General features: G+C 40.7%; 1 protein-coding gene across 1 annotated transcript in view; it reads right to left on the bottom strand.

Annotated features, from left to right (window-relative positions):
- The window catches only part of POLA1 (DNA polymerase alpha 1, catalytic subunit), a 299,688-nt gene that overhangs the window by 270,278 nt on the left and 12,329 nt on the right, over positions 1 to 17,081 (bottom strand). Inside the window, exons 5-15 of the mRNA XM_047844422.1 lie at positions 13,108 to 13,223; positions 12,596 to 12,658; positions 11,625 to 11,717; positions 11,111 to 11,198; positions 10,619 to 10,820; positions 10,353 to 10,531; positions 4,624 to 4,736; positions 3,632 to 3,748; positions 2,299 to 2,373; positions 1,270 to 1,408; positions 296 to 450 (exon numbers count right to left, since the gene is read on the bottom strand). Coding sequence (XP_047700378.1) covers positions 296 to 450; positions 1,270 to 1,408; positions 2,299 to 2,373; positions 3,632 to 3,748; positions 4,624 to 4,736; positions 10,353 to 10,531; positions 10,619 to 10,820; positions 11,111 to 11,198; positions 11,625 to 11,717; positions 12,596 to 12,658; positions 13,108 to 13,223 — 1,340 coding nt within the window. The remainder of the gene's footprint in view (positions 1 to 295; positions 451 to 1,269; positions 1,409 to 2,298; positions 2,374 to 3,631; positions 3,749 to 4,623; positions 4,737 to 10,352; positions 10,532 to 10,618; positions 10,821 to 11,110; positions 11,199 to 11,624; positions 11,718 to 12,595; positions 12,659 to 13,107; positions 13,224 to 17,081) is intronic.

Raw genomic sequence — 17,081 nt, 5'->3', positions numbered from 1 at the left:
CACTGAATATGAGTAACTCGTATATGAGAGTTCATTATATTATTCCAAGTCCACTTAAAGTTCTCCAAAATAAAATATTCAAAAAACAAAAAATAAAAATAAGCCCAGTAATTTAAATCTTTAAAGAACACCTCCAGCACCCAACACATTCAATACATTCTCCAAAATGGAGTTTGGTACTGCATTAGTACTTTCTCCTCCAGAAAGAACAATTTTCCCTTATAGAATAGCTGTACAAGTTCAAGCAAGTATTGCATCTAAGACATGGGTACAAAAATATGCCCTATTTCTTTACCTCATTCTGATGTGTCTTTGCATTCTGCATTGTCTTCATGCTGAAAGACATGACCACAACTGGAGGAGGACCAACATCTTTAATCACATTCACCAGGTCTGGTTTCAAGGCCACTGCCTCAACTTTACACCAACTCACTGGCGGATTCAAGAGCTCTGAAAGAGAACAGATACAACAGATCAACAGCCATTTGCTGAAAAAGGAAAACTACTATAATTAAGACATCTGTGATTAACTGAGATAGTCTTCAATCCCATATTCTAATAAGAATGTCTTATTACATCATCTAACTAAAAATAAGCTCAATTACTGGATTGTATGCAAAGCCGTGTGTGTGTGTGTGTGTGTGTGTGCACGCACGCATATGTGGGGGTGGGTAGGTGGGGGTGTGTGTACACATATGCTCATCTTCTTGGTAAAAGGTCCACAGCTTTCATCTGATTTTCTGAAGAATCCAGGACCTAAAATAGGTTTAAAAAAAAAAAAACAAAAAAAAACAAAAAAACAAAAACACTACCCTGAAGGAATCACCAAACATTTTTAAGAGATTTGTGAAGACAAAACAGAGTATCACAGATGCAAACACTGGAAAACATCGGGTAATAAACCAAATGAGCACTGTCCCCGTCGGGCAGGGATGCTGCCTCTCCTTCAGGGGTGAGCAGCTCGCTCTGCACAACAGGGGGCCCATCAGCAGGGTAGGAGGTACACGCCAGGAGCGGCACAGAGAGGGATGCGGGGAGGGGTGCGGGCAAAGGCCACCCAGACTCACTAAGGCCTCCCTCCCACCGAACTACCAGGCACTGCAGCGACGAAGTGGCTCCAAGCATATTCCCTACACTCACTCGAGGAAAACTCTGAGGAAAGAAACACAAAAAAGGACGTGGACACACTGAAATAAACAGACCAAGTCCTTAACTTCTAAAAATCACCCTACTGGCAATTTAACTTTCTGAAGGTAAATTTTTCCTTACGTGGATTTTTTACTTCAAGCCAACAAGGTCCTTTGATCTTTCTGTTCATCAAGAATATTTCCAGGCTGGATGTGTTGGTCCCAAATACATGAGAAAAAGTTTCTCCTTTCAAATCCTGAGGAAGCTGTGGCATTTCAGCCTGAAAAAGGCAAAGAAGAAAAAAAAAACAACCCTTTTTTGTTTAAAACCATTACTTCACATTTTCCGAAGTCTGTATTTGAAATAAACAAAAGCCTCTCTACGAACCACCAGAAGAAATCCCTTTGATATATATGAAATGTAATTTGCAACAAATGAAATCCCAAACAATTCACAGTAGGACAGAAAAACAATTCACAATGACAAAATAATGCATCTTGATGGCACCCATTAGAAGAAAAATAGGCCAAGAAGCTCCCGGAAAAGAGGATTTCTGTCCAGAGCCATACATGCCTTACTGATAAAGAACAGCTGAGTAAGTACCACTCCATTAGAAGAATGAAAGCAAGAGAGTGGAACTCATTCAAAATGCTCCTAGGGAACTTTTCATCACCACTGTCAGAAACATTTCTTAAAAGTTTCCCTTTTCCGACATTGTGAGATCAAAACTCTAGAACAAAGGTAAAAAGAGGTTAAGGCCCAGTTAATTAACATCCCAGAGCAATGACCTTGCCTATCACGGGAGCAAGAGCAGCACTACAGCGACGCTACGGACGATCCTCTCTCACCTTTCCGCGGCTCAGAAGGGACACTCCAACAGACTAATGATGTGCAACTCCATCATATGGCCTTCACTCCACTTGACAAGCAGTTGTGCAGTCTCAACTTATTTATTTAAAGATGCATACTTGAAAGCCTGAGACAGGCAGCATAACCAGTGTTCTATGTACTCAAATTAATTTGAACCATTTTCATTATTCATGACTGTAAGTCCACCTCACTGAACTATGGACTTGAGGAGCCCTGGCAATACTCCTAATTGAAAGCCAGCTGAAGTCTCAAAAATAGAGAAATGTCATTCTCAACCAAAACCCAGTAATTTTGACTTACCGCGTATCTAACTTCCAAGTACTCGGATTTTTCTGGAACATCAGGTATCTCAAAAGCATAGTTCTTTTCCACTTGCTGGAGACGGGCGGGGGAAGAGATATGCAAAAAACATATAAAAATAATAAAAATAAAAAATCATTAACACAAAAACTTCACAAATGAAAATGACAAGCATTCCATGTACAACACGTGCCCCTGTATTCAACAGTGAGGAACCTAGTATCATTATGGAACACAAAGGTAAATGAAGCCAAAAGGGCACCCTTTCCCCCTTTCAACTAGGACTAAAACACCCAGTGACAAAATGCTAAAAAGTTATCTCTTAGACACTAGAGAACTTAGAAATATTTGCATTCAAGAAGGGCAATAAAAGATTTAAAATTTTTATAATGTTAATGTATTAAATCATTTGCTACTCTTTGATATTAACCAATTCCATCTTGCTAGAAAAATTACTCATTAGCATTAAAATTATAGCTCCTATTTACTGAGTGCTTATCAAGCACCAAGGACTGTTCTAATCACCTAACATGAATTAAGTGACTTAACTCTTGCCACAACTCTTGAAATAGGGCCCCATTTCTCAGGTGAACAAACAGGCCCAGAGAAATCACTCAGCTTTTGTCCAAGGACACACACAACAAAGTGGTAGGGCTAGGACTTAAAGCACAAGCAGTCTGGTCCCAGCACCTATGCTCTTCACCATTATACCACACTATTTTTAGAATTTTAGAGGAATGATCCACCAGCCATAATTCAAAGCTCAAATAGTTAAGACCATTAACCTTAGCGTCAGCAACTCAATCCTCCCTTTGCTGAAACCACTGTTAAAAGTATGCTGGGTTACAGTCCCCTACGATGATGGCTAAAGGTGTCAGTGATATCACTAAAATCAAGGCCAATCAATATGTAACACACAAATAAAAGATTTTTATCCTATCAGAAATAGCACTATAGTCCCCACTGTTTGACTATAACACCTTAACCTTCTGACCAAAACGACTTGCCAGTAACTAATAAAAACAAGATCGGAACAGATTCTTTCCATTTCAGGAAAAGAACACAAAACATGCTGCAAGTACTGGAAACAATTACTTTGGTATGTGTTATCTTTCTATTCAAATTCAAGAAAATTATTTTCTAAGTTAAGAGAATTACTTTTACAAATCTTAACATACTAGCTTTACATTGGTATCTATGAAATTTCCATTCAATGAATTGCAGTCACAAAAAACACATTTTGTACAAAGAAGACATACAGTAACTATTCTGTTAAGTCAGGAAATGAACAAACAACTAATAGAGCTGGAAAAAATTATCACCAAATACAAACCTTGGACTTGAACTTCATAATTTTATATTTTGCTGCTATTTTCTCATCAAATTCATCATAAACATCCTTCATTGTAACTAGAGTTTCTGTTTCTTTTCCTGTATTCAGATCAATTTTCTGCTCTCCCATGGGGAGAGAAGGGAAAGGAAAAAAAGTATCTGTATATGAGATCTTTTCAACAACCAGAAACCCAAGTCTCATTCAATTCTCATCTTCAGCCATTTAAACATTTAAAAGAACACTCTTACAGAGAGATGAATTCAAAGATACAAAGAGACCCCAAAAAGGTACGAAACCCAATGCCCGATTCCTCCCAGTGGCATCATAAAAGCACATCAGATAAAAATGACTGAGTCTACAAAATGGAAGAATAGTGCTGTAAATCCTGACCAAGAAGCTTCACAGTTCAGCTGAGATCTCAGGGGACGGGCTGGGGTTGGGAGGGGAGTGTGGGTATTAAGTCCCAATTTCAAAAGGAGGAGCATATGGAGCTGACCTGGCTGAATGGCTATAGTGGGCACGGTACTGCTACATGCATAGCAAAAGCATGAAAACTGGGCCAAATGCCCTGGGACATTTTAGAGCCACACACTCCCAACCCCGATTAGTATGGAAATGAGGGGTCAGAGAGAAGAAAGCATTATATACTAAAATGCAGACTTTAACACTCTTAACGAAAACAGTTTTACTACATTTCTCTATTTCTCCCAACCTCTAATGGAGCTGCTGACAATCAGTGGTCATCAGGCAGTCAGCAAAAAGGAAGCATCAAGGCTGTGGATAACGACTTGCCAGTAACTAATAAAAACAAGATCAGAACAGTTTCTTTCCATTTCAGGAAAAGAACACAAAACATGCTCCAAGTATTGGAAACAATTACTTTGCTATGTGTTATCTTTCTTTCTATTCAAATTCAAGAAAATGTTGAAGAATATGGCTGGTGGCAGAACATACAACGTACTTGGAATTAGAGGCTAACCACTAGCAATTACCGTTTCGCGGGGAAGGAAGTAGAGTGTTCGCTCGATGTTTTTCACCATGACACAACAGCTCACGTGGGTTTTGGCAGATTCAATCCAAACTTTGCCAAACAGAAATACCACACCTAAGAGAATAGGAGAAAACCATGAGAAAAGAAGCGTTTCAATTACTCACATTAAAGGCGCAGCGTGAAGGCTCACTGAACGTCTCCACACATTCATGCCTTCATGACACACCATTTTTTATAGTAAATTTGCAACAGCTGCCCACCCCCCAAGCCCAATTCCTTTACTCAGTACTTATGCCACACAACATCACACTAGTAAAACGTGACCGCTGAGATGTCAGGGGGCAGAATGATTCTCCAACCTGATGTAAACGTTTTCCCCAGAATTCGGGATATCCCAGGTAAAGAGAGATAAACTTCAGTTACTGGGGAGACATCCCAAGTCTGAGTATCCACACTTGGGGAACTACTGAGACACTCCAGGTTAGTGCAGAAACCTCTGGGGAAGTGGGGAGACATCCCAGGTCAATGTATACATAACCTCAGAAATTAAAGAGATACCCTAGGTCAGTGTAAGGAAAAAACAAACTTCCCTAGAACTGGGACTACCCAGATTCAGAGAAACAAAAAAAAAAAAAAAAAAAAAGCAAACTATTCTCCAACAAATCTATTGAAACCTCCTGTGGGGGGGGCACCTGGGTGGTTGAGTCGGCTGAGCATCAGACCTTGGCTCAGGCCATTATCTTGTGGTTCGTGCGTTCAAGCCCCACATCAGGCTCACTGCTGTCAATGCAGAGCCCACTTGGGGATCCTCTGCCCCCCCTCCCCCACTTGTGCGCATGTGTGCTCTCCCGTCTCTCAAAAATAAATAAACATTTAAAAAATTAAAAAATAAAAAGAAACTTCTTGTGAAGTGTGAGAATACTAACTTGCTTTTTAGCACTTGTACTTAGGAATAAAAATTAACATTCATGTATAAGAGTAGCTATGTATGGTGCATCACTATTTTTCTATATGTAAAATTGCATTTGGGGAAAAACATAATAGATCTCATATATCATATTCTATATAATGATAAGGATGTCATAAGAGAGTTCAACTACTATCTCCTATTTTACCCTTTCTACCTCACTCACTACTTAAATATCTGGATAGGTGGTGCTTATCATGTTCGTTTTTCTTCTATTCCTATTTAAAAAATGATCTAGCAACCAAATCAGTAGACATGCTCCTTTTGAGATTCCCATGTAATGTATACCACAAAGTAAAAACAAGCTTTTCTACATAGACATCAAGTCACTGTTCATGAAAACTGGATATCAAGAAAGGACTCCAGAGGTTTGTCAACCTAAAAGATGGCCACTGTGCAAAATCCCGAGCTCTGTGCATAATTAGACAGCAGTTATCAGCATAGCCACTCAACACAGCCACTTGTCTGAGCACTAAGAAAATTCTGGCACATGCAAAGGCTACTGTTCACAAGGCCAATTACTCCAGTTTCACAAGATAGCTCATCAGTGCTTCCTTTTGTCACTCATTCTAGTGGAAATAAGACCATCTAAAAAATTTCATTTCTGCACATGATTAAAATTCTTAAAAGAGTTGTGTGATTTTCAGCTGGGGTAGGGGGGAGAAGGGGAGAGGGAAGGGAGGACTGTGAGGAATGATTAAAAAAGAAAAAAATCACAAGAGCTCAGAAAATTAAAAGTCATCCTCACAACAGTGAGAGACGAAGAAACAAAATTCCATGCAAAGAAAAATAAAGACCCTAATATTGGATTCACAGATTCAAATAGCTCATTTTACAGTCAAACTAATATCACACTTCATGCAACACATTTGACACTGTTTATGCCTCATTTGCCACAAAAAGATCATGGTAAACAAAGATTACATTCCCCCCAAAGTTACTAGCTGAAACCAGGTGCAGTCAGGATTATTCAACCTTGAAAAAGTCATAATGAAGACAGGATATCTTCCCATATGCAAAGAGTAAGACTCTTTTCATAATTATGGAGCATTCAGCAATAACTGACTTACTTAGAATCTGTAAAAACGTGAGACACAATAACAGGGTCTTTGGGAGTACTTCGTTTTTATTAGCAGCACTGATTTCACCAAGGCTCAGTGATCATTACCTGCTATCATGATGAAACTGTTCAGCCCCCTGAGATTAAAGGACGTCTTTTTTTTTTTAAGCCGTCCTTTTTAACCCGTTGGCATCAATCACAGAGAACGCAGCTTAAGAAGTGCCACAAAACAGCAGAGTGGACTGTGGGTGAGAAGCCCAGAGCTCTGGCCACTTTATTTTTTGAAGCCTTAACTTCCTTCTCTATAACTACACCAGACTGCCTGAGGCCTTCTCCAGCACTTGAAATTTCCTTTTACCATAGCATTTGGGAGATAAGCCAATAAGAGACTAGTATCTGTTTCAAATGCAGAATATTTCCCCGATAGTGGTTGAAAAGGCCTATCTTTGACTATGGTTAGCACCAGAGATTCAGTAATGACACGTATCATAAATTCGTGGCTTTCCTAATATAGCCGCGCTTCAATGCCTCGATCTTAACCTCCAACAACTATGACTATAGACAAGCACTAGCCAATAGAAATTTCTGTGATGACAGAACTGTTCTATCTATGCCATCCATGGATCTGGTAGCTACTAGCCACAGGTGGCTATTAAAGCATTTGAAACGTGGCTACTGGCTGAGAAGCTGAATTTTTTTATTTCATTCTAATTACTTTAAATCTAAATTTAAAGAGCTACATGTGGACAGTGGCTACCATAGTGGATGGTGCAGCTCTAAGCTTTGTCCTGCGAAACGATGCTGTCGGTTTCTCAGAGTATCAACAAGTAAACAAAAGGTGGAAATAATAAACTCATTTTCACACAGAAAACAAGACTGTTGTTGCTTCAGGTTCTAATCCTTGGCAGTTGCCAGTGGGCAATGTGCTGGTTTATAGGTGGATTAACCTTGGCCGGCACCGTGTCTCTCTGCATTACCCGTTCTTCCCCCACGCTGCTAGCAGGCTACAAGAGGCAATCTCAACAACAGCAGTGAATGCATCTCTGGCTCCCTGAAACCTTCCATGTGCATCTACAGGCCTGTCCACAGCCATGCAGTGTATTTCAATGGACATTTATTCAATACCTACTACATGCTTGGCACTAGGCTGGAAGCTGGAAATAAAATGTCCCGTCCATCCAGGAGTTAAATAAAATACTTTGGAGCAAGAAAAACACAGAATCAGATCTTTACAAAGTAGTATGACAAACAGTGCACCAGGAAAGGGTATGATGGGGTCCCAGGGAAAATGAGGTTGGTCTAGAGGATTAGGAAAACTTCCAGATGACACACCTGGGCTGAGACAGTGAGGGCATTCCAGTCAAACACCATGAGTAAAGGGACATGGTATCAACAGGAGCAGGTGTATACAGGGAACTATCTCTAGAACACAGAAGTCATATACGGCAGGTGTCAGAAGCCTTCCTGAGGAACTTGGACTTTATGTTGCAGACAGTAGCCACTGAGGTGTGTTTTGGGTTTGTTGTTGGTTTTTTTTTTTAACAACGGAATGACGTGGTCAGAGCTCCCCTGCTGAGCAATCGCTCTGGCAGCAATGTGGGGATGACAGCTGAGGGATCCCTCAGGAAGCTATCACAATGGTTTCAGGAGGCAAGCGGGGATCAGAGGTGGAAGACGCAAGGAGAAAGAGAAGACAGCTTGTCACCTTGAGGAGGAGAAAACTAACAAGATATGGTGAGGAAAGTGAGGAAAAGGGGCAGTCAAGGCTTGCTCCCGAGTCTCTGGTTTTGATGGGACCATTAACCAAGACAGGGTATCAAATCCAGCACCGAGCGGACCCAGCAGAGAGACTAAGCACTGGGAAGGGCAGGCCCACCACATCGCGCAACTCCCGCAAGCCCCCCAGTGTTGAACTCCAGGGAGCGGGAGACACGTGAAGCACACGTGAAAATGGTGTCCCCTGAAGCCGTATGATAGGGAAGGCCTGGGTTTCGGCACTGGATGGGAACTACCTGCTCAGCTGCAGGCAACCCCACCTGCCAGTCTACCCTCCACTGGTGAGCAGCAAAGAGGTAGTAGCCAAACAGGTGAGAGGGTCTAACCGAACTGTCTTGTCACAGCTGAAGTAGATACCATTTCTAAGATGGTTGAGATTTTTTAACAGGGCTTATTCTTTACCTACGAAACTAACACACTGCAGTTCACTACTCAAATGGCTCTGCACCTGTCCCTATGCATTTGCTATGCTGAGGCCTATTAATGCTTCTGCTCCCTTCAGAGAGACTGTTAACAACCTTCCAGGGGATGTCAATGCCTGGTTATCTTTAAGATAAATCTGGCCTACAAGACTGATGGTTAATGCTTACTCCTCTTACTCATTCACTTGCTTCATGGATACTCTATTTTCACTGGATGCAGCCTCCAGGAAACCACTTTGAAAAATACACAGTTGCATCTACCCTCACACCCAGAAATGGATCCAAGTGAAGGCAACTCTGCTTAAGGATATATGTGGTATTTTATATTAATCTGACCTACCTTGGCATGCCCAACCCTGGGGTGAAGAAGGGCTCAAGGAGGACAAAAAAACACTAGAGAGCCTCCTGGCTTTGTCTGAGGCAGAATTCACATTCTCAGTTCATTCGGAGGAGGACCTGGGAACCATCCTCGATTCCTCCTTTCTGTCAGTGCCCATGTCAATCCAGTGACAAATTCATGTCAAAATACATGTGAAATACATTCATTCCTCTCCTCCTCCACAGCCATCACTAGGCCAAGTAACCAGCATGCCTGCCCTGTACTGAATGATCTCCAGGCTCCAGTCTTCCCCTCCCCACACACACACTATTCTCCGCACAGACCTATTTATTCTCCACACAAACCGGAAGGCTCCTGTTAAACAGTAAACCCAACTATATGACTACCACCGCCACGCCACCAGCACTTAAAATCCTCCACTGCAGCCCTCTCCATTCTTAGAGTGAGATCTAAATTCCTCAGTGTGGCTTTCATGGTCCTTCATCACCTGGCCTTTGCCTTTGTCTCCAACTTCATTTTCTACCAATCTTGTCACTGGATTGCTGTGCTACAATCAGACCGGTCTCCTTTCTCTCTCCAGGCCTCTGTGCTCACCAGTTCATCACAATGAAATGTTCTTTCCTCAGCTCAGCAAGTGCCTCAGATCTCACCCAATGGTGGTCTCCGAAAACAGGCCTTCCCTGGCCATCCCCCAACTAACTGCCTTCACACCATTTACCAACTTACCTTATTTACCACCCATTTTTCCCCACCCACTCCCACCACAGTTGAATGTAAGCTCCACTGGGATTGGGAATTTGTCCGGCTAGTTCACAGCATCTCACTGCCTGGCATACAGCAGGTATTCAATTTGCTAAATAAACAAATTAATGACTGATTCCATTTAAAAGAAAGCGCATAACTACAACTTCAGATACATCGAAGGTGAACAACAAGCACAGATTCCAAAATCACATATAACTGGTTTTCGGAAAACACATTTTTAAGGATTATTCATACCACAGCTCATCTCCACCGGGGTGGCTCACACACTTCACAATGAATGAATGGTGCTCTTTTACTACACATGTATGTGAGGGCAGAGCCTTTGCCAATTATAGTAACTAAAGCACTTAAGGGAAAGGCACCATTCTGTACTAAAGGCGGTTACCATACGTATGATTACCTGGTTGGGTGTACTGATCTTCATAAGCATCCAGCCAATAAAACTGAAACACTTGTTCCTCATCTGCCCCTTTTACCAGCGGGAGGTGACCGGAATCCACTTGGACTTCCTGGGCTGAGAAACTGCTATCATCTTCCTGATCAATGTCCCAACAAGAAACATCTGGGAGGAAACTTCCTCTGCAGAAATCACATATCAAAAACTTTCAAAATCCAACTGAGTCATTTGTAGTGCTACCTGCCAAAAAAGTCATAAAATGCTCTTACAAGTAGGACAAGGGGCCTTTCCCAGGATCTGCCTCATGTTTCACCCCCTCTGCTGGCTCACTCTCTTGGTCCCAAGTCTTGACATCCATGGGCTCCACATCTACTTCCTCAGCTTCCATAGGTTCATCAAAGTCACCGTCTTCAAAATTCATTGTCCCGGAGTCCTTCTTGTCGTCTATACACAAAGCTGGCACGGACTCTCCTGTAGGCGTCATCACACATTCCCATCATGTAGAGCTGCCATGTAACACAAAGGCCTCTCCCACACGGCAACAGCATCCTACCCTTCCTCCCACACTGTGCCTGCATTCCTGTTCAATCTCCAAACTGGATGTTTTCTAACTTTTGCTGCTATGGATTCAAATCTTTCACCCTTAAACCTGCTATCACAATACCTTCAAAATTGCCTCCACTTCCTCCTTCAGGGGACCTCCATTCCCGACAGCATTTTGCAACTGCTCAACACCCTTGCAGCTCTGACATTAGACTTACCAGAAAATTCAGCACATTTAAGGGGAACAGAAGTTAATGGAGGCTCCTTCCTTGAGACAGGGGAAGCAGTTTTTCTTGAAGGAACTGCCTGTAAATATTTTTACATGTTCGGTCAGTTAAACCTGCATAGTATTTTATACTGTCCTACCCTGACCGGAGAAAACGACAGTTCCCATTTATACGACAATTTTATGTATCATTAATGTAACAGCTTCCATTATTTTACTGTTACCTAGGTTTACAAAAAAATACTTGTTTCCAGGAAGAAAATTATTGCATTTAGCACAGCTGTAATACCTATAATAAACACATACTAGTTACTAAAAATTTACTATGAAAGAAGCAGGCACATGCTATTTTTGAAATACATGAAACTATACAATCAAAAGGGAGTCCCAATTTAAAACAAAAATCAAGAAGAAATTCAAAAGCATTTCCCTCACATAGAAAAGCAACAAAGTAAGTTTTAAGCAATAATACAAATCAAGATTGAAGGTTTTTCCACTCACTTTACCTTGGGGGTGTGCACAGAGAAAGGATTCAGTGAATCTCCAATGGATCTTTTCTTCTTTGGTATCATTACAGGTGGTAGAGTTATTTGAGGTGTCTTTAAAAGGAGGAGTAAGACAGACATTCACTGCCATGCTTGGCTTACCAGAAGACAGAAAAAGTACATTTCTTCCCCCAATGAAGCCTAATAAGCAAAGCATTCTTCCTTCCCTGCTCCCCCAGCAGATCTATGTTCATGTACTACAGTTACTATAGCAACAATACCAGACTCACTAGAAAACCAGAACAGATATTAAATCCATCTCTCACCCAATTTTTTCTTTTTACAACTTAACATACTTTTCCCCTACCCCTCCAGGATATTGCATGTAAAAACTGTCAAGCTAGAACTACACATGTTGGTGTTGTTTTAACGAAGCGTTACTTAGAAAGAAACACACCTCTAAATGATTTCAGTCTCCACGTGTAACAGCCCCATTGTAAACTCCCAGAGCAGCCGAGCCTGAGTTGTCTCAGGAACAGCTCACTGCCTCTTCCTTCACTCCCTCTCTGAATTCAAGATGAGGATCTCATGCCTGACTGTGCAGACTGACAGGTTTCAATCTATTTTGGGAACATACACTGCAGCAACTAAACACAAGCAGCATGCATTCCCAGAACTGACTCGTGTATGTTCTTACTACCTCAAACACATCCCCACGCAGCCCCATCGACATAACTGCATAGCTTGTAACAGCTGGAAACTACTCACCTAAAGTGGTAAGAAACCAATTTGGAGAGTTGTGTGTGTGTGTGTGTGTGTGTGTGTGTGTGTGTGTGTGCGTGCACGCGCATGTGTGTGTTTTGGGGGGGGGGTTGTGTTGTCGTTGAATTTTTTGTTTTAAATTCTAGCAGCAGTCTGTTTTGTAAAATTACTGAATTGTTTCTTCAGCCTATGTCCCCCGCATATTTGACAACTCCCCGAGAATGACTTACCTCAGTGTTCAGATCTTGGAGAATGTCACCTAGCAGATCATCCTTAGACAAGTCGACAGCTTTCTGAAAAGTATAATTGGAGACAGAATGAGAAAGCCCTGCACTTCACGTTCTCACCCACACCATGTGTCTGTGAAAGGAAGAACCCAACCAGTCAGTCCTTGCCTCTTCAGTCCCCACCCTGAGGACTCACCTACCGTTCAGATCTTAACCACCACCTGTGTACATGCAACTCCTAAACCTAGAGCCCCCATCCTGTTTTCACCCTCATTCCAGGAGCCTCCGGCTAATCAATAAAATAAACACCCTGTCCGTTCACTTTTCTATCTCCAAGTTCCAAACAATGAGGTGCCTAAATTCATCTAGAAATACACATCCAACTTCGTGAAAGTGGGAAAATACAATGGAAATATCTGAGCTCAAGAACACTGAGCACCTATTGTCCATACAATCAAATACTAAATTTACTTCTCAAAGAAAAAGACAAAATACAAGGAAACCATGAAACTCACGTCTGCAGTCTTCTTCCCAGCACTAGCAATGAACAGTGACTTGATATTGTTTGGTTTTGTCACCACAGTCTTCTTTACATTCCTCCTGTCTTTAGTACGTGCTTTTTCATCTTTGCCTGTTGGAATACAACTTAGTCATAAACATGTACAACTAAAAGCCTAGTCACCTGCCCTCTGTATAGGAGAATGAAAAGAAAAACATAAAGAATTCAAAATACAAAAACACAGGTGCCTAGCTGGCTCAGTTGGTAAAGCATGTGACTCTTGACCTTGGGGTCATGAGTTCAAGTCCCATGTTGGGCGTGAAGCCTACTAAAAAAGAAATAATAAAATACAAAAATATGACACTTTATACGTGGTACACAGGGAAGAATCTTTAAAAGTGGCTTAATTCAGGAAAACTTTGGCTAAATGTTATTATAAAAACTGATGATGGGGGACATGGCTGGCCCAACTGGTGGAGCATGTGACTCTTGATCTCAGGGTTGTGAGTTTGAGCTGCATGTTGGATACAGAGATTACTTAAAAATAAAATCTTAAAAAAAAAACTGATGAAACACTAAATATCAGGATAAGTTACTAAGCAGGACTGTTTAATGGCTATTGTTAGTGTGAACAGAAATCTTTTTAAAAGGTAGGATTTTTTTTTTGTTTTTTCTCCAAGAGAAATGAAACAACCAAGCTCATCTGGAACCAGAGGATTAGCCTAGCAGCCTTCATCAGATCATCTTTTTTAGTGCTATCCTGATGGCAGGAAAACTGAACTATGAAGAAATAGGATTACCAATCATGGTAGTGTAGCATCCTAATTTCCATCTTCTGAGGAAGAGCAACCACACACACACACACACACACACACACACACACATGTTGTAACAACACTAAACGGCACGGAAACATTTTTTCCATGTTTTCTCTTATGGCAATGTGTTAATCACCTACAAACTCTTCTAATACTGCCAGTTTTACTCCCTCTTTCTGATTCATTCCAGAACTCTCTACTTCAAAAAGACCTAGAATGAATAGTTAATACAGCGTGGCGTAAGAATACACACACCAGGGGTGCCTGGATGACTCAGTCAGTTTAGCGTCCAACTTCGGCTAAGGTCATGATCTCAGGGTTTGTAAGTCTGAGCTCCACATGTCGGGCTCTGTGCTGACAGCTCAGAGCCTGGAGCCTGCTTCAGGTTCTCGTCTCCCTCTCTATCTGCAACTCCCCTAGTCATGCTCTGTCTCACTCTTTCAAAAATAAAGAAACATTAAAATAAATTTTTAAAAGAAGATATCCACCAGATGAAATAGAAAATTGAATCCAGAAAAGACTGAATTACTTGTGTAACCTAGCATATAATAAAGGTGGCATCTTATATCACTGGGGAGAAAATGGACTTTTTAACAAGTAGTGTTGGCTCTCCAATTGTAAAGAAAACAGTACCAACACAAAAAAAATCACATATCAAAAAATTTTTAATGAAAATAGACACATACTTTCAAGTTCCTTTGTAAGCTGGGTATAAAAAAAGTATTTCTAACAGATTCAAAATCCATCTGCAAGAAAAAAATTGACAGATTCAATTATACCAGAAACAGGTTTAAAGACAAAACACAAGAAAACTTTTGCAGTGCTTTGCAGATAAAGAACCAATTTTTCTGATTAAAAAAAAACTCCTGGGGTGCCTGGGTGGTTCAGTTGGTTAGGCATCTGACTCTTGATTTCAGCTCAGGTCATGACCTCACAGTTCAGGAGTTTGAACCCCACATCAGGCTCCGTGCTGACAGTGTGGAGCCTGCTTGGGATTCTCTCTCCCTCTCTCTTCCCCTTCTCTGCTCATGGCCAAGCACTCTATCAAAATAAATAAATGAACTTTAAGAAGAAATTCCCTGATATTAAAAAAGCCCCAAGGCCCAAAAACAATGTGCACAGTAAACACAAACATACAGTTCACATTAAAAAATATATAAACAGTCGGGGCTCAGTGGGTTGAGCATCTGACTTCAGCTCGGGTCATGATCTCACAGTTTGTGAGTGCGAGTCCCGCATCAGGCTCTGGGCTGACAGCTCAGAAACTGGAGCCTGCTTTGGATTCTGTGTCTCCCTCTCTCCGTTCCTCCCCCGCTCACTCTCTGTCTCTCTCTCCTTCAAAAATAAACATTAAAAAAACTTAAAAATTAAAAATGTATAAACAGCTCTAAGTTTCATGAAAAGATGCTCAACTTCATCTGTAGAAGAAACACAAATGAAAACCACATTCAGATGTCACTTCTCACGTATCAGAATGCCAAAAATCCAAAGGCCTGACAATGCACTCTGTTGGCAAGGCCATAGGGTCTAAATGGACACTCATACTGTTCATGGGAGTGCAAAATGGGACAAGTACTGGAGCAGTATCTCCTAAAACTCCATGTGCATTTACTCTCTGAGCCAGCAATCCTCCTTCTAGGAGTTTTCTCTGAGAAAAGCACCACACACACCAAGTTACTCAATGCAGATTTTTTTGTGAAAGCAAATTGTGGAAAATCTAATTGACAACTCACAGAAACCATTTGAATACACCATCATCACATGTTTATACAGTTAAATACTATGCAAGTATGTAGAAATAAGTAAGTAAGAAAGAAGTATCTCCATGTGCTAATATGGAATGATTTTCAGGTCACCCTGTTAAGTGAAAAAACAGAGTATAAAAGCATCCACAGAAAAATCTCTTTTGTGTGAGAAAAAAATAAAAATATACACACATAATTCCATTCCTGGGTATATACCCAAAAGAACTGAAAACAGGTGTTCAAACAAAAACTTACACATGAATGTTTGTAGCAGGACAATTCACAATAACCAGAAGGTAGAAAGATCCCAAATTCCATCAGCTAATAAATGGATAAACAATATGTGGTATAGCCTTGCAATGGATTATTATTCAGCCACAAAAAGGATGGAAGTGCTAATACATGCTACAACATAAGGGAACCTTAAATCATTATGCTAAATGAAAGGAGCCAGACACAAATGGCCACATATTTTCAAAATAGGCAAATCCACAGAGACAAAGACTAGTGGCTGCCAGGTGATAGGAGAAGGAAGACTGAGGAGCGACTGCTTAATGGGTATGGGTTTTCACCTGGGGTGCTAAAAATGTTCTGGAACTAGATAATGGTCATGGCTACAAACATTGTTAACTTATTAAACATCAATTATAATAAAATGTATGTGTATTTAACTGCAAAAAGGGCATTTTTTTCGTGTACCTAAAAATGAAAAAATTGTAGAACATTTGTGAAAAACATAAGAGAAATAATTTTTTATTGAAATCATTTGGCAGTTTGAAACCAGAATAGAATTAATGGCCAAAATGTTTACAACACAAAATACAGGTCCTAATACAGGGTATCAAAAGAGAAGGTCAACACAGGTTTGAATAGCATGGAAGGTTTCTTAAGTAGGCTTTAATCTCCCCATCGTAGGTTAGTAGTATCTAGAGAAGGACAAAAAGAAACATAAAGAATAGGAGCCAACATCTGATGTAGAATCTTTCACAATGTTAGTACTTCTGTTTTATTTGTTTTATTCATTTTCCTACTTGTTTTTTCATTAGGACTTAGTTAATATTTTCTGCTTCTATTTGAAAACATGTCAGGGACTGGATCCACACCAGACAGTTGTCCTTTTACATCTATGCAAAACTCTACAATTTCTTCTAAGTCTTCCAAGGGGACTACAGAATTCTCTTTCCCTTCCTAAGATCTTAGGGACCTTATTGGGCTCTCCTGAGGGGCACTGAGGCAGTGGGGACTCATGGATGAATGGTGGCAAAGCATGGAATAAAGACGTATAAAACTGAGAATGCCAAGTCATTCTCTTCACTGATGTATTACTAGGAAGAGATAACAAGATGACAATGGAAACAAAAAGATGACTCATGTATTCAACAAATACTGCATACTTTCTCTGCACATGCTACTGTGACTGGCACTGA

This window comes from Prionailurus viverrinus, chromosome X, assembly GCF_022837055.1.
Source record: "Prionailurus viverrinus isolate Anna chromosome X, UM_Priviv_1.0, whole genome shotgun sequence".
NCBI lineage: Eukaryota > Metazoa > Chordata > Mammalia > Carnivora > Felidae > Prionailurus > Prionailurus viverrinus.
The sequence above is the reverse complement of the archived record's forward strand: the minus strand, read 5'-3'. Positions and strand labels throughout refer to the sequence as shown.